The sequence below is a fragment of the Pinus tabuliformis genome, chromosome 6, assembly GCF_031772625.1.
Source record: "Pinus tabuliformis cultivar Carrire ecotype Pingquan chromosome 6, CPIR1, whole genome shotgun sequence".
Lineage (NCBI taxonomy): Eukaryota > Viridiplantae > Streptophyta > Pinopsida > Pinales > Pinaceae > Pinus > Pinus tabuliformis.
The window spans coordinates 1837889842-1837908109 of NC_142292.1; the positions used below are offsets into that span (position 1 = coordinate 1837889842).

An 18268-nucleotide genomic window follows, 5' to 3' on the forward strand; every position below is an offset into this window, starting at 1 on the left:
TTTGACAGATGCTCTCGGATGCCTGATTCCCGACATTCAGGATGCCACATATGATGCCCAGCTCACTTCGCGTCTCAACACTCCACCAGAAGTAGAGCCAATGCTGGCGATATGTCAGCTAAGGTTTAAAGGCAAAGAGGCCACCTAATGAAGCATTGTCGCCGACTGCCAGATCGCCGAGGAAGATGGAGAAAAATATTTATTGATGCCAATTTAATAGTTTTTTCAGTTTCTTAGATATTTTAGATTAGCTTAGTATTTATAGACCCTTTCATTGTTTTGGAAAGGGTCGTAAAATTTTGTAATAGACTTAAAGGTTGAAGTTTGCACTACTGTGCTTCAGCCTATATTCTTTTGTGAAACTCGACCAATGGTTCTTAATTTAAACTAGAAGACTGTTTTATACAATTGCGCACGATTGTCTGTTGTTGGAATGCTTTCTGGTTTGAAGGAAGGACTGCGACATAGCGATTGATATACTGGATTGATTAAGCAGCTTACATGGTACTTTTATCTGCAATCTGTGTTCTTTCCTCTTATATGAATTGCTGTGTTATTAATTTTTGCTATTGTTGAATACATGTATGTGCTATAAAAGCAAATCTTCATTTCCTTTCACTATTGAATGCTTTGTGATTTGTTCTATCTTTTAATCATGCATGTAGCAATGATAAGAATGACAAAGTGTAGTAATTCGCTATTATCGCTCTGCATAACTAATTATGCAGAGCAATCTTAAATGGTTTAAACATCTATGCCTTAGCGTTAGAGTCATCTATATGCCTGCCTTAAAGCACAGATTATCAAACGCTACGCTTGAGAAATTGATAAGTCCCGGGATTAGATTATAGTTAGTATATTTCGTCAATAGTTTTAGTTGTTCGTTTATCACCATCCTATATCACAAGTCACTCATCCATCCCGTTTACTTATAATTCTTGGGAAACTGGTCCCATTATCCCCAGTCGGAGCCACTATCCCAAACGGAAAAGGAGCTGCACTAAGGTCCGGACCGGGTGGTTTCCCCAATGTTGTTGCAACGATTTTCGGGGCCTCAACACACTCTTATTTTTATCCTATTTTCTCCATTGCCCAAATTTCAGGAAAATTCCGAAGAAGACAGCGCTCGAAAAAATGGTTAAGAAAGGAAAGAAGACTACATAGGCTACTGCGTCTGAGGATTCATAAATGCTTCCACTCTTCTCTGATCCCACATGTAATAAGGATGATGATACTACATCATGGGAGGCAATGTATAATTTACAGGAGGAATAAAACACAAAGGCCCTGGAAACTAAAGCAATAATAAACGTCGAGGACTCATCTGAGGCTTCTTATTTTGAAGCAACATGGTCTTTCCTAAACATAATAGCTGCAAGGAATAAAATATTGCCATACACTGATATGGTAAAATGGATCATTGACAATGTGGATATTTCTGATAGAACATTCAGGAATTCTAGGCATGAAGTCATGGGTTCATTTAAACTAGACAATTTACACTAAATGTACCATCTGCCAAAACCATAGAAGCTCTAGGATAAAGCCTTTATTGAGCAGTTTGCAAAAGAAAATGAAGGCCCGATGGACGTCATGCAGAATTGAAGGTCTGGCTCCAACAAGTTCAGACGGGAGAAAACTGGCATGTATCGAATTGCACCTTTGTTAGCCCCGCATAATTTTGCAGCCACAATGTTGTGTAGGCTATTTTGAAAGGCTGACACTAAAATGTTTTCCATTGAATGGGTTCCATTGATTGATGCAGTTGTTAATGCTATAATTATGAACTGGAGAAATATTTTTTCAGCCAATTTGGCTATGGCCATCAGAGAATACAATTACAATAGAATTATCTCCTCTCGGGTTATCCCTCCCTTATACATGAGTGTTATGTCATGGATGATATATGTTTTTGTTCACATTTTCGAAACATGGGCTGGAAATGGACTCTATAGGACCCTACTCCCACCCATGTTTATCATAAATTTTTGTGGGAATCACAAGTTAGCTCCCATTTTTATAAAATTTGTCATGGCATTATGTTGCCAATTTACCAAACCATTTTTTATAAAAAAAAATCCCCTATGCTATCAGAGGAAGCTAAAATGAACATCTTGCCAGTCGAAAGATGGTTTGGCAAGGAACTATTTACTTATTTTAGAGTTTTTGGGAGTATTAAAGCTCCGCATGTTCTTCCATTTTATGTTCCTGATAAATTATTGGCAAGAGAGATTTCCTATCAAATAGTGGGGGATGGTATTACCAAAACCCTCAAAGAATAGAAGAAATCCATCTGGCCGACCTTCCCAGTGCAATGTAGTGCTTTCATGTTACATGATTATGGGCATGCGACAAAAGAGATCAGAAAATCACATCCATGAATCTGGCTATTGTGCCAGGCAAACAGTATGACCCTAGCAAGGTTGCCCAAAACTTCACTATTATGGTCAAAATCAAACAATTTATTCATGAGAACAATGAGTTTGATGATCTCTTTGAAGTAGCATGTTATTTCCTGCACATAATAGCTGCAAGGCCTAAAATATTTCCATACACTAATATGGTAAAATGGATCAGTGACAATGTGGATATTTCTGATAGAACATTCAGGAATTCCAGGCATGAAGTCATGGGGTCATTTAAACCAGACAATTTACGCTGAATGTACCATCTGCCAAAACCACAAAAGCTCTACGATAAAGCCTTTATTGAGCAGTTTGCAAAAGAAAATGAAGACCCGATGGACGTCATGCAGAATTGAAGGCCTGACTCCAACAAGTTCAGGTGGGAGAAAACTAGTATGTACCAAATTGCACCTCTATTAGCCCCGCATAATTTTGCAGCTGCAATGTTGTGTAGGCTATTTGGAAAGGTTGACACTACAAAGTTTTCTATTGAATGGGTTCCATTGATTGATGCGGTTGTTAATGCTATAATTATGAACTGGAGAAATATTTTGTCAGCCAATTTGGCTATGGCCATTAGAGAATACAAACACAATAGAATTATCTCCTCTCGGGTTATCCCTCCATTTTACATGAGTGTTTATGTCATGGATGCTATATGTTTTTGTTCACATTTTCGAAACATGGGCTAGGAATGGACTCAACAGGATGCCACTCCCACCCATGTTTATCATAAAGTTTTGTGGGAATCATAGTTTAGCTCCCATTTTTATAAAATTTGTCATGGAATTATGTTGCCAATTTACCAAACCATTTTTGATAAAAAAAAAAAATCCCCTAAGCTATCAGAGGAAGCTAAAATGAACATCTTGCCGGTGGAAAGATGGTTTTGCGAGGAATTATTTACTTATATCAGAGTTTTTGGGAGTATTACAGCTCTATGTGTTCTTCCATTTCACATTCCTGATAAATTATTGGCAAGAGAGATTTCCTATCAAACAATGGGGGGTGGTATTACCAAAACCCTCAAAGAACAGAAGAAATCCATCTGGCCGACCTTCCCAGTGCAATGTGGTGCTTTCACGTTACATGACTAGGGGCATGCGACAAAAGAGATACAGAACGTCACATCCCTGAATCTGGCTACTATGCCAGGCAGACAATATGACCCTAACAAGGTCGCCAAAAACTTCACTACTATGGTCAAAATCAGACAATTTATTCATGAAAACGATGAGTTTGATGATCTCTTTGAGGCAGCTGAGACATTTTCACGGGTCTTACATTTAGCATCAATAAAATTGAGCCTAGTGGACCTCAACCACTTCCACATCTACAGGAATAAAAGACTAACAAAGGTCCCTTTGGACCTATTGCAAATTGAAGAAATAAGAGAACCTACTCCCAGCATAAGCCTGGAGGAAAATTCCAAGCATAATTCTGATGAGGAATCTTAAGAGAAGTCAGTTCAAGGTTCAGAAGACTCTGAACACCAATCTCAGAATAAGGAAGAAAGCCCCGAGAAAGATCCTGAGAAGGGCATAGAGGAAAGTGCTGAAGAAACAACCAAAAAGGCCCTGGCTGAGGAACACATAGAGACTGGCTCCACACAGGTTCAAACAGAAAAGATCAAAGTCATTGATATGGATCAGGAATGGGAGAAATTTAATAAAAAGCTCCAAACGCAGCAAATAGAGACCAGTATTGAAGGAACATCTGGATTTCAAACTCCTAAACAGACTCAGTAGGTTGTAAACCCAAAAACAACAATACAAGGAGTTACAACTACTCAAGATATCGAAATCATCCAAACCTACCCAACTTCAGAAATTGCTTTAAAGATTGAGTAAATACCCCCACTAGACATATTCTACAGCCCAACACATAAGGCTGTAGTAAAGAGGCAAAGGAAGAAAAGGAAATTGGATGCATCCGCAGTAGTAAGTCTTGGAAGTGAACCAATGGAGGTAGTATGGAAAGACACCCCCATTGATCCATCAGAAAATATTACAAAGTTATCACAATTTGCAAGCGCCTATGCAACTGCAACAATTGATAAGGTAGCAGAAGTTCGCCTTTTGTTTAAAGAAAAAGAAGAAAGAGTTCAGTTGTTAGAACAAAAACTTGAACAAGAGAGATAGAACACCAAGAAAAAAAAAGAGATGCAAAAGGTACAGCTTAAAAATAATTTGAACAAATGAGATTACAACATCAGACAAACATTGCATAAAAGGATTCACAGATTCATCAAATGTAGGCTATAATGGATAAACTCAAAGACAACCCTCAAACATAGGAATTCATTAAAGAGGCACTTGAACGAAACTCTCTGTTATCACAGCAACAGGAAGTATTCTGCCAAAAAATCTCATTGATCAATCCATATTGTGAAACAAGTGATGCATTAACCAATCAAGTGGTTGATTAGAGATTAGAATATGAAGAGACCAATAAGAGAATTTCAGAATTTATTTCTTGGTAGGAATCTGAAGAAGGTAGAAAATCTAATCTGCCAAAGATTGAGGAGTCCCACAAGGATATTTTGTTCACAGATTGGGACATACAGTTGAAGCAAGCAGAAAGGGAAGTAGCAAGAACAATTAGTACAACAAACAACATAATTGAGGTTGTGAACGAAAACCTTCATACTGCCAATCTCGTCAAAGAATGCAAGCCGAAAGTTCTCCCAGACATCAAACAGTTACAAAAATAGTGGAAAGAGACTGTCGAAACGCAAGTTAAGGCAATCAAACAACTGTCTAAGCTTGACTAGGAAACCTACTGGCAGTTTCTGGTGAAACCACACAGTCAATGGATGACTCTGCGTTGTCTAACAAATTCTACTCAAAAGATGGTGCCACCACTCTCTAATGTTGTATTTACGGGAAAATTAAGATCTATAATTGGCCAGCCACCCCAGGTGAAGCCAATGATAGATATTTGCGAACTCAAGGACCGAATGGCTAAATAGGACCATTCAATTTGAAGAAGCTTGTCATCATTTTTATTTCTATTTTAGTTTTTATTTTACTTATTCTGAGGAAGGTTGTTTGAAACCTCCTCAGCTTTTTATGTAATAATCTATTTTTGATACATAATTTGTATTATTTAAACCTCTCTCATGAATTTAGAGAGGGGTCCGAAATTTTATCAAGAACGCTTTGCAAAAGATTGCACTTCTGTACTTTTGTGACTGTCTTGATGAGATAATTGGAACAAGATCTTGATTTTCTTAGAGATTGAAGCATACTCTACTGAATTTGCACTTTTTTACTCTTAGAGTATATTTAGTTGAAAGGAAGCAGATCAATATTGCTAACTTCATGAGTAGAACCTCTCATGTCTAGTACTTTTATCTTTATGGTTGTGTTTTGTTTATGAATTGGCTGTAATCTTTCTTATATTGTCTTATGTATGAAATCTGAGCTACATTTTGACATTATTTCACTTTTGTAAAATGTTTTAGCTGTGATTCCTTATTGAGTATATGAGCAATTGATTTTTTTTTTTTTTTTTTTTTTTTTTTTCCGAAGAAAAAGCGAACTTTTTATTAGAGATAAAAAGTTACATTGCAAATGCATCAGCATCTCTGTTTGACTGTTTTATTAGAGATAAAAAGTTACATTGCAAATGCATCAGCATCTCTGTTTGACTGTTAGGCTGTTTTGATTACAACCAAAAATCTGTCCTACTTGCAGCAAGTAGTTAACAGGTCTATGGGGTGAAAAACCCTCTCAGAGCTGTTCGGCCGAGGCCTGTAAAAAACATTTCAGCATGCCAAAAGGCCTTCCAAAACAAGTGGGTCTCCTCGACAGAGGAAAACAACCCTTACAAAAATTGCTGTGTTATCAGATCTTCTAGAACCGATTTAAACAAAAATAAAAGTTTTTTATATGAGAGATAAATATAAGATTATATATATGCTAAAAAGGAACAGTCAAAATTGCTGGAGATAAGGTGGCTGATCTGAAGAGCTGGTCTGACCATGATTAACCTGTTCTATTTTCCACCTGCCCATATCTTGTTGTAAACCTTTTTTAGAAAGGTGGTCTGCTGAGTCATTGAGTTCCCTGTAGATGTGACAAATGTAAAAACAGTTAAAAGAAAGTTTCAATACCTGAATTTCGTCTAACAGAATTTTTAAAAAATGATTTTTGCAAGCACTGTGTCCATTAACCCATTTGATGACATTAAGAGAATCTCCGAAGATCTGAATTGTGGGGATGTTCCTCTGAATGAGCCAGCATAAGAGAAGTTTCAGCGCTGCCAGTTCCGCGGAATTATTTGAGCCAGAGCCCAACCCGACCGAGGCTTTTATGAGCTGATCAGGATTTTCATGGATGACTATACCAGCACCTGCCTTGTTGTTCTGGGAAGCCCCATCAAAAAATGCCCAAGGAATACCCTCTTTTAATTGAATTTCCTTGATTTGTCTTGGAGGGGAAATCACTTCTGATTCAGGGATGCTGGAGAAGATAGAGACACTGAGGGTTGCCGAAACTGACCGCGGGATTTCCAAGTCCTGAAAAATGCTTTTATTCCTTGCTATCCAAACCCCCCAGCAGATGATCAAGGGAAGATTTCTCATATTTCCTTCAGGATGCTGTTGCCACCAATTAGACCATGCCTCAGTCATATTTCCTCCTACCCAGGCAAAACTTTTATTTAACAGCTTTCCTACCTCCCCCCATATCTTTTTTGTTTCTTGACAGTTTAGGAACATGTGGTTGATGGATTCGGCTTCTGATTTGCATAATGTGCATCTCCCTGGCCCATGCATGTATCTTGACTGTAGGATGTCCCAGGTTGGGATTTTCCTTCTTAGAATGCACCAAAAGAGTATTTTTGTCTTAGGAGGGGATTTGAGCTTCCATAGGTGCCTCGACCACCATTCGGGAGGCTCCCATCCTTTCCTAGACATGAGGAATTTGTACCCACTTTTTGGTGAATATTCTCCAGTGTTTGCATGTGCCCAGATGAGTTCGTCTGGACTATCTTTCAGTCTGGCTTGTGATCTGATGAGCTCCTGAGTATAGGTGTTCCATTCATTCCTCCAGTCTTGTTCTAGTTCCAGATCTTCTCCGTCTTTCCAGGCCTGTCCCAAAATGGATGAGTGACCAATTTTTTCCACCTGATACAAGAAATAAATACCTCTGCTTTCTAAATGCTGGGTTAGACCGGGAGAAAGGGCATAATTCATATTACACCCGACCCATGGATCCTTCCCTATCTTCACACTTCGCCCGTTTCCAATTTTCCATGCTAGCCCCTGCTCAATCACTCTAAAGGATTCCACCGTTGCTTTCCATATCACTGAGGCATTTTTCTTATTCTTAGCTGGGTTCCTGATCCAGTCTTCTAGTGGCACCGGGTCAATGTATTTCCTCTTGATCACTCTTGTCCAGAGGTTTTCCAACTTGATAAGCCTCCATCCCGATTTAGCAACCAGAGAAAGGCTGAATTCTGGGAGGCTTTTTATCCCCCATCCTCCCCAGTCTTTAGGCCTTGCCACTTTCTCCCAGGCAACCCATGGAAGAACAGCCTTTTCTTTAGATCCTGCCCAGAGGAATCTGCTACAAATTCTTCTGATTTTTTCCAGCGTGCCCTTAGGGACCCATGTTAGCGCTGCCTAGTAGACTGGGATGGCCAGGAGCACTGATTTAATTAGAGTCAGTCTTCCTGCTCTGGAAAGCCATTTGTAACTCCAGTGGGATATTTTGGCTTCTAGTTTTGCAGTCAGCCAGTTCCAATCCTCTTTCTTATATGCATTGGGTTTTAACCAGAAGCCTAGGTACTTGAAGGGGGATTGCATGTTGCTTACTTCAAAAGGAAAGTGTGAGAGAATTTGTGCTCTGTCGTGCCGGTTTAATCCTTCTACTATTAGTTGAGATTTCCTGGAATTTATCTGCATTCCAGTGGCTTTCAAAAACAGATCAAAAATGATGTGTAGTTCTGCTAATTCATTAGGAGAACCATTTGTGAATACCAGAATATCATCTACAAATAGGAGATGTGATATGCTTAGGTTAGCTGCTACTTCAATACCTTTGATCTTACCTTCCCTTCTGGCCTTTAGGATCAGCTGACTTAGGCCTTCTGCAACTAAAATAAATAACAGGGGTGACAGAGGACAGCCTTGCCTCAGGCCCCTCTGTCCTTTGAAGAATGGAGTGACTGCACCGTTGATGAGGATTGCATAGCTGACATTGGTGATGTAGCCCATTATCCAGCTGATGAAGTCGATTTTGAACCCCAGGTGAGTCAGGAGCAGACAGATATAAATCCAATTAATTCTGTCAAAGGCTTTTGATAAATCAATTTTGAGAACAACACCCTTTTTATTCTGATGTTTTACACTATGAAGAACCTCCTGGGCCACACCTATGGCTTCATGGATTTGGCATCCATTTAGGAACCCAAATTGCTCAGCAGAGATATGCTTTGACAAGGTTGGTTTTAATCTGAGCGCAATCACTTTTACAATTATTTTGTATATATTGTTGCATAAGGAAATAGGTTTGAAGTCTTCGAAAGATTCAGGGTTTTCCTTCTTGGGAATGAGTGCAATAAAAGTAGCATTGAAGGGGCTATAGACCTCTCCTTTAATCCTGGTCTCTTCTATGACTTCAGTGAGTTCTTCTCCAATTAGATCAAAGAAGTGGAGATAGAGTTCAATTGCCCAACCATCGGGCTCGGGGCTTTTTTCTTTTGCCATAGATTTGATGACCACCTCCACTTCCTCTTTTGTTACAGGGATCATTACCTCCTCTGCTTCTTCGTCTTCTACAAATCTGGGAAAGCACTGAGCTATTTTAATGACTTTTGCAATTGTGGCCTCACCAGGGTCTTCATATTGGGTTTTGAAGTGACTTAGCCCGAGAGATGACAGGGCTTCAAAGGTCTTTTCTTCCCTACCTTCACCATTTTTTAGACTCCAGATGGTGTTTGCACTCTTCCTTCCCTTCGCATAATTATGGAAAAATTTTGTATTCTCGTCCCCAGCTTTGATCCAGGTGGCTCTGCTCTTGAGCCTCCATTCCTCCTCCTTAGCCAACAGGATTTGATTTTTGAGCTTCTCAAGTTGAATGATTTTGTCTTTGGATTCCTGAGTCGCATATCCATCCCCCTCTATACTCTCCAGATTTTGAAGCTCCTCACTGATTCGATTAAAATCCTCATTTTGTTTTGCCTTCCAGTCCTTCGCCCATGAGATTGTTGCTTTCTTCAGTCTTTTGAGATTTTCCATAAATAAGAACCCTCTGTCTTCAGCAGCTTGGTTGTCAGGATGTATCCATGTTTCCTTGAAAAGGAGATTAAAGGAGGATTCTTTCAGCCAAGCAGCATTAAACTTGAAAGGCGCCGGAGGCTTGGGAGGAGATTTTGAGAGGTCCAAGAAGATTGGAGAGTGGTCTGAAGGCCCCCCCTCTTCAACCCATTGGCGGAAGATAGGAATTCGAGAGGACAATTCCTCATTGATGAGGAAACGATCAAGCCTTTTTGCCACCCTTGCTTCCCCTACTCGACGATTCTTCCATGTTGGCTTCAGCTTAATGAGGTTTACATCAATCAGATTGTTTGCAGAGAGGAGATTATGGAAGAAGTCTATTAAGGAATCCTCCCTAGCAGAAGGTCCCCAGGTCTCTGCTCTTCCGAGGGAGAAGTTTAAATCTCCTCCCAGCACCAGAAGGTTGTTCTTCATAACAGACTTAGCCATGAGATCATTCCAGAAAGGCATTCTTCCCTGACAAGGGCCGTAGATGTTTAGGATTGATATTGGGAAATCAAAGTCAGGGGTTTGAAATTCCATTCCCATCACCAACTTCATACCCCATTGATTTATGATCTTGATTCGACCTTCTCTGTATCCAATGGCCAGTCCTCCGGAATGGCCCGAGGAGTCGATGGCTGAGAACTTCCAATCTGGGAGAAGGCCGGCGAGAGCCGATTCAACTTCAAATCTGTTTCCCAAGGTCTCTTGGAGGAGGAGAATGTCCGCTCTAGAGGACAGCAGCATCTCCCTGAGGGCCAGTTTTTTGGGCTTACTGGCTAAACCCCTGCAGTTCCATGATGTAAGGATCATTTTGGAACCTTTTCGGGGCCTTGCACTGCTCTAAGTGCCCCAGGGATCGATAATTGCTTCCCATCTGCTACATCATGTTTTGCTTTTACTTGGGCCATAGAAAGACTGGATTTTCTACCATATGAGAAATTGATATATGCGATATAGTTTCCACAATTATTTTTCCTAACTATTTAGTCAAAATAATTATCATTAACGAATTCATGTCTTATAGCAATTGAATGATCATTATTACATGTTGCTCTAAGATATCTTTGTAGATAGCATGATTTAAGTTATTCCCAGGTATATATTAAGATAAATATTAGAATAGATAGTTGCATGTGTTTGTTGTTTAACTTAGATCATTTTTAGTTAAGTCATTTCCCATTATACCTTATATCAACCCAACGCCATCATCATGTCAATTCTTGCTGGGAAATTGGTCCCATTATCCCCAGTCGGAGCCAACATACCAAACAGAAAAGGAGTTGCTTCCAAGGTACGGACCAGGTGGTTATCCCCCATGTTGTTGCAGCGGAATTTCGGGGCTTCAACGGGACCATAGCCCAGGGCGAGTGGAGGAAACCTCTCAATGAGAGACTTCCAGTATAGAGAAAGTTTGAGCCAAGTGGGCAGAGTATTTGGTTAAGGGAGCTCAGAAGAGATTTGAGTCTCCCAATATCAAGTAGACACCCAGGTACACAGGGTACATGTAACTCATGACTAAAGTAGTGAACTCACAAATAATGGTGGGAAAGAATGGGTCTTCAAAGCAGGCTTAACATAAGGAAGAAAAAAAATCTTCTAGTTCAGAGGGAGCAGTTGCAGTAGTAGAGAACTTGGTAGAGTTGAAGACAGATCTAGGTGGACAAGGTTCTTCCAAGAATCCCTTCCTTGCTAAGAGGGAGTGTTGAAAATGTAGCGAGGAATGGCTTCTTTGACTTGTGTCTTAGTCAAATATGTAAATTTGAATTCAATCTCATATATGCTTGAGCTAGCTATCAGTTAACATGTGCGATGTCGCTTATCACTAAGTTATTGTCAGTTAATTCGAGTTAGATGGCTTTTAGTGAATTGTAGACTAGTTGATTGCTAAAATTAACTATGTAGTGGAGTTAACTCTAGTGTTTGTCAGTTAACTGATCTCTATTCTAGAATAAAGATAGATTTGAGTTTAGTTGAGTAGTTGACTTTCTGTTAACTCAACTTACTCTCAGTTAACTAGTTGCAGCTGCTAAAATTAGCCCTAGTAGGTCATGCAATTCGAATTGCCCATTGAGATTGGATGAAGGCACAATTGTAATTCATTATTGTATACAGGGTTTTGTGTATAGGCTTTGTTGAGCATGCAAAGCTAATTCTCTTGGGAATTACACAAGGAAATAGAAGAAATTCCTATATTTTAGGGAGGATTTGCGCCATGAAATTGGAACTTCCTAGCAGGCATTATTTGCCCAAGTGTTGGACAAGCCTTGAGACAGAGTTGATCAGTATTGCAGGGAGCTTGAGGATTGCAGCAAATTCTATGTAATAGATCAGATTTCTCAGTTGATTCAATACAAGTAAGGGGTGGTTTTTCCCAGTTAGGTTCCCCAAATAAATTTTGTGTTCTATGTGTGATTCTGTTTCTATTCATTGTTTTCTTTCTCCAAATTTTTGGTAGAGAAATCTTGTGCCTTTTGTGATCAATTTTCTCTCATTACAAATTGCAAGGTTTCAAGTATTTTCTACAAGTTTGTATCCTCAAACAGACCCACAAGATAGGGCTCTACAGCCTCCTGAAATGCCAAAACTGCATGACATTGGAATCGCAAATCCCTCTTTAAAAAGACGAAAGAAACTAATTATATAGGTCCCTTCGCTCACACAATATACCAAGAAATCACCTTAAAAGGATCAACAATTAAGCTATGGATAATCTTTACTGCATTTTCTTAACCATTTAATGATAAAAGTGGTACATTACCTTGAAGTCTTAGGCAATTTCCCTCACAAGCCTCTGAAAGGGCATCTTTCAAATCAGCAAATCCGTGCTCTTATGATACTTTCAAATTTCTATGTTTAGTTGATTAAAAAATTTGTAATTAGATCCATATGCTACATAGAAGACAATAAAAAAATAAATTCATAGAATCAAAAGGCATTCTCCACAAAAGGTATCAATTGTGCCAACGTGGGAGATAACCTCCAAACTACATCAATGAATAGTAACAAGGGTTTTCATTTACATAATTATTACTAGAAGTTGGCTAAAGGTCTAATCATTGGGAATATTTTTGGACATAATTATGGGAATATTTATATACACTCGACAATTATGCATCAACATGCACATGCATTCAATACCATTCAAATTGTCTAGAAAACAAACCAAGTGTTATGTTTCTTTCTAAATACATCATGGTTTCACAATTGTATGATAGTTTTGAAGTTGTCAAAAGTTGGACATATCCCTTGAAGTTCAAGTGGAAGCTAGACTGACCAACTAGTGCAGAGGGGTTCAACAACCTAGTCGTCCAAGGTTATAACCACTTCGTTGTAGAGCTAATTATATTTAAAAAAAATGTTTTAGAAGTTTGTATGTTCATTTAAAATTGTAGATGAGGTTTAAAGGTCCATGTTGCTCCATTTATGGAGCTAGGAGGCATCCTTCTCTTATATATATAACACTCCTCTCTAATGAGGATAGATAGTATGTGTTTGTAAACAAACACTTTCATAACAATAATACAATAAGCAACATGTATATGTTTCCTATATTGATACTTAAAGTTTATGCATGGCCACTAACAATATCTCTATATTGGTGATTTAAAAAAATATAAATATATATATATATATATATATATATATATATATATATATATATGCATGTATATATTGATACTTATTTATGCATTATCTCTATATTGGTGATTTTTATATATATATTATATATATATATATACATTGCGTGGTTTTTTTTACTTTTTAATTTGTTTTTTATTTTATTTCTTTAACCTAAAAAGAAAATTGTTTATGTTTTTTTTTGGGTCAATTTTTAAATTGTTTTTCTTAAATTATGTGTTTTTTGAAATATTTTTATTTATTGATATTTTTTATTTATTTATTTTTAGTTTTTACAAGTTAATTTTGTTTTTTACAATTTTATGCTTTTTTCTTTTTTTTGGCCATGTTTTTAATTTTTTAATGTTTTAATACCAACATGAAAATCACTAACATTTAAAAAAATATATCCACACTTAATACATTAGAAAATTTAAAGTGCAAAAAATAGCCCTCTAAACAAAAAAGTTGATGCTGCATCAACATTTTCAAAATCGGCATGAAAATCACTAACATTTAAAAAAAATATTCATACTTGATACAAAAAAAAAAAAAAAATGTAAAAAATAAGCCCTCTAAAAAAAATGGGTTGATGTTGCATCAACGCTTTTCAAAATTAGCATGAAAATCACTAACATTTTAAAAAAATGTTCATACTTGATACTTGTTATTTTATATTTCAATTTTTTGTTAGTGTGCTACGAAACCACCCTGTTCTCGATGCCACTTAGTAAATAGAGTTGAGTGGTGGGATTTATGGGTATAGTTCCGGCCTCTACCATGTGAGGTTCCAATAACTAAGTAAGGGATTTAGAATAGTGTTGACCCCTTTTTCTTCACATTAGATATGTGATTTAAATTGCTTTCATTTCCTTTTTATGCTAAGTAGGCTAGATTGCATACTAATGAGTTGCCTAGAGTGAATTTTCCTTTTTCGATGTGAAAGACAGATCTTTATGGAAACCTAGGATTTTGGAGCCACGGTGGGCATTAGAGATCAAGTCAGATTCACCTATTTTTTGGGCTAGATTTGTCCTTCCATCTTCTCCATGAATTCTAATATATTCACACATCGACGGTCGAGGTCCCACATATGAGCTCTTTTTCAGACAACGAGGAAATCTACCCATGTTGTGTATTTTTCTCATGTAACTCCCTTAGCATTCTACAACCAACTATTAAATCAATAGACAGTTAAAAGGATCGATCATTGTATCTAAGTATGAGAGAAACTACTATAACAAAAACATTCAAAATATTGTAACTAACCAATCAACATTTCCATAATGTTTGCACAACTAACAATTAGATAAGCCAACTGCACAACTAACAATTAGATAAGCCAACTTCAAATAGTTACTGCTATATTTTTGCAATCTCTCAATTACTACACTACAACTAATAGATACTCTATCCATCCTCACCTACTTGGCCAAAAGAGACATTGAAAATAAAAACCCAAAAAAAAATCAAACTTAAAGTAATGAAAAAACTAACAAACCTAACCTTTCATTCCTCATTTTTATGTGGCTACTTTTCTATCATTATTTTTTTCATTTATTTTTCTAAAATTTTATTTCCAACATATACTTTATTATTTTAGGTAAAATTCACATTAAGAAATATGCCAAAAGAAATCCAAAAGTGGAAACTTTGGAATAAAGCTAAATTTGATAAGTACCTCATGTTCAAGTCAACCTCCTGATTATTAGATATTATCAGAATCCTTCCCATTCAAGAATATTAATAAATTAGGTGAGCTTTTTGTATGTAGGAGCACTGAAAATTAGGTGAGCTTCTTCCTCGAGGAAAACGTTTCAAAATCTCGCTATCATATTTATAATGACATGATCTCGCTCTGAATTAAATTATGCCCTATAATTCATTTTTGCATGAGTAAATGAGAATGAGAATTGAATCACTAGAGTTCAAATACTCTGTTGTCTTGTCCGTAACTGATCGTTATGTTTTCATTTTGTTTTTTCTGTCCATTGAAACGCATTGTGAATCACATTTCAGAAATAATTGTTGTGACCATAGAGATAACAGCCATTCGATTTAGGCAATTATAGTTCAGATAATAAAGTTGTAAATTTGTGATTGGAATAGTGAGAGTTGAAGTTGTAAAGTAGAAAATTAATGAGGTCACATGATCTGTTTAGCTAGCCAAAGACTTACTGTATCAATTCGAGAAGGAAGAACTGTATAGCAGTTTGGGAGTAACTGCATAACTTGAGCAGGAAGAAGCGAATGCATTGGAATTGGGTATGATATGTCTCATCTCTAACAACTCTTTTATTGCCTTCTTTATCTCATCTTTGAACTTTTTCAGGGGCTTGTATGGAGTAGTTATTACAGGCTTGGCCCCTTCTTCCAAGTCAATGGTGTGTGTGAAGCCTTTGTTAGGTGGTCTTCCTAAAGGGATCTTCCCAAAAAGGAGTTGCTTTCTCTATCTCATCTTTGAAGTTTTTCAAGTGCTTGTATGGAGTAGTTATTACATGCTTGGCTTCTTCTTTTAAGTCAATGGTGTGTGTGAAGCCTTTTTTAGGAGGTATTCCAAAAGGGATCTCCCCAAAAACCCGATCATGTTTGCTCAACAATAATTGAATGTCTATATGGTAATGTTGGTTGTTATCGGAAGGTTTGAAGCTTTCCAGGTCATATTTAGACAATCTTTTGCTCAAGATACATCACCATGCCTGGATATGCTCTCCATTCGCTTGGTTGTAAGAATCTTAGGGGCACCATTAGACATGCCCCTCAAAACTACCCTTTTACCATCTACTACCCTGAATTCCATCTCCATTGTTTGGTAGTTCTTAGAGCGTTTTCCTATCAAATAAAGTCACTAAACACCTAATATGACAGTAGTGTCTGTCAGTTCAACCATGCAGAAGTTATTGATCACAGTTTAGTTATCCATCATCAACTTCGACAACAAAATCCTTTTTGTGCATGTCATACCTTACCCCTGAGCTACCACAAAATCAAATCCCTCAAAATCTTATGTCGGAATGCATCTCCTGGCCGCATGTGATGATATGGCCCCGTACGACCCTCTACTTAGCAAATAAATTCTTATACGGCATGTGGATAAAAGAAAAAACATCTAGCTTGATGAATTACAACCTCAATATAGTGTGTGGGAAGAGAGAAATACCTAACATCTTAAATCATCCAACAAATCACCATAGCAATATGAATTACAACCTCGATATACTGTGTGGGAAGAGAGAAACACCTAACATCTTAAATCATCCAACAAATCCCCATAGCAACCTTCTATGGAAGTGTAACAACTCAATAATGATAGTTATTAGTGTAAAATGTTAAAGGAGATCAGACGGTGGTCACCAATCCATTAGATACTGATGAAGAATAAAATTTTAAGTGGAATAACAAAGTTGCCCGCAAGAATTTTTCCTAATAACCATGCTTAAAACAACACATTAAACATGAATATGAGTCAATACTAGTAGCATATATCATGTACAATATTTGTGTAGCAGCCAAATCAAATATCATACATATACAAAAAATTTAACTTAGGGAATATAAATTGGAAAACCGACTTCAAATGATTGCTTAATTTATTTTTGCAATCTCTCTTTTACAATGCAACTAATAGAGACTTTATGCATTTTCACCTACTTGGTTTGAAAGTGAAAATTCAAAAGACAACTAATAGAGACTTTATGCATTTTCACCTACTTAGTTTGAAAGTGAAAATTCAAAAAGTGAAAATTCAAAAGACAATAGAGACTTTATGCATTTTCAACTACTTGGTTTGAAAGTGAAAATTCAAAAGACAACTAACAGAGACTTTATGCATTTTCACCTACTTGGTTTGAAAACTAAAATTCAAAGGAAAAAAAATATTTGGAATAACAAAAAGTAACAAATCTATCTTTAAATTTGAATTCTCAATCCTATGTAGTTATTCTTTTATTGTTGTTTTTTAATTTCAAATTTGGAATTTCAACAAAATACTTTACTATTTAAAGTAAAATTGACTTGAAAAATTATACCAAAATAGATCAAATGTAAAAAAATTAAAATAAAGTTAAATTTGAAAAGTACCTCTTGTTCAACCTTCCTCATTAAATATCATCACAATCCCTTTCCTATGCAAACTCCCTAAAACAACTCGTAATACCTATTCCCATTCACAAATATTGATAATAAAAGGAGGTTATTGATAATAATACCTATTCTCATTCCCAAATATTGATAATAAAAAGGAGGGTGTTGTTTAGCGAGGCATTAAATTTATCTGGTCAAAAATCTTTGGAATCTCGGTGTGACAGTAGGAGTGTTTTAATTATTTTGATGGTAGAAATGGATACAACACAAATTAAATTTGAAAAATACCTCATATTCAACCTTCCTCACTAAATATAGATTTTTAAGGGTATGGAAGTATTGTTTGAAAAAAATAATTTAAAAGAATAAAAATTTTCATTTGTAATGGACTTATGAGGTTTGGGAAAAATTGTTAAATTCAAAAGAGTTCAATCCTCATTTGTAATGGATTTATGGAATTTTGAGAATCTTTTAATCAATTTAAATATTTATCAAATATATATTAAAAAGATTAAAAGATTATTTTATCTTAATTACAGATTTCAAAATATTTCAAATATAAATAATAATTTAATTATTAAAAATCAATAATAATGGTGAGCTTTCTTCATGGACAATTTCAAACAAATGAATTTTGAGAATCTTTTAATCAAAATATATATATATATATAGTTCAAATAAATAAATTTATAGAATTTTGAGGATCCTTTAATCAATCAATACATATACATAATATATTATTGGACTCTTTTTGTTTTAATTGAATATTCCAAAATATTACAATGTAATTGGCTTTAGTTCCTTTGGTTTTTTTTCATATGGTTTAAAACCTCTAAAATAATCCGTGTAAGATGGTAACTAAGTAGGTTGCATCTGTTTTGTTGGTCTTAAC

The 18268-nt window shown here is 36.4% G+C and overlaps 1 protein-coding gene across 1 annotated transcript; it reads right to left on the bottom strand.

Annotated features, from left to right (window-relative positions):
* Window positions 1-6139: 6139 nt before the first annotated feature.
* Window positions 6140-10485, bottom strand: LOC149266349 (uncharacterized). The gene is made up of 3 exons (XM_089407972.1): window positions 8463-10485; window positions 6523-7961; window positions 6140-6160 (listed from the first exon to the last, which is right to left on the bottom strand). The coding sequence occupies exons 1-3, from the start codon at window positions 10483-10485 to the stop codon at window positions 6140-6142; spliced, it is 3483 nt and encodes a 1160-aa protein (XP_089264098.1).
* Window positions 10486-18268: the final 7783 nt, after the last annotated feature.

Excerpts from the sequence above, each read along its gene's own strand:
- LOC149266349 (XM_089407972.1), bottom strand. The coding sequence starts at position 10,485 with ATGATCCTTACATCATGGAACTGCAGGGGTTTAGCCAGTAAGCCCAAA. Across the intron at positions 7,962-8,462 it reads CCTAAAGGCCAGAAGGGAAG|GATCTAAAGAAAAGGCTGTT; the intron begins GTAAGATCAAAG and ends TCCTCTGGGCAG. Across the intron at positions 6,161-6,522 it reads TTCTGTTAGACGAAATTCAG|GCCTCGGCCGAACAGCTCTG; the intron begins GTATTGAAACTT and ends TGTTTTTTACAG.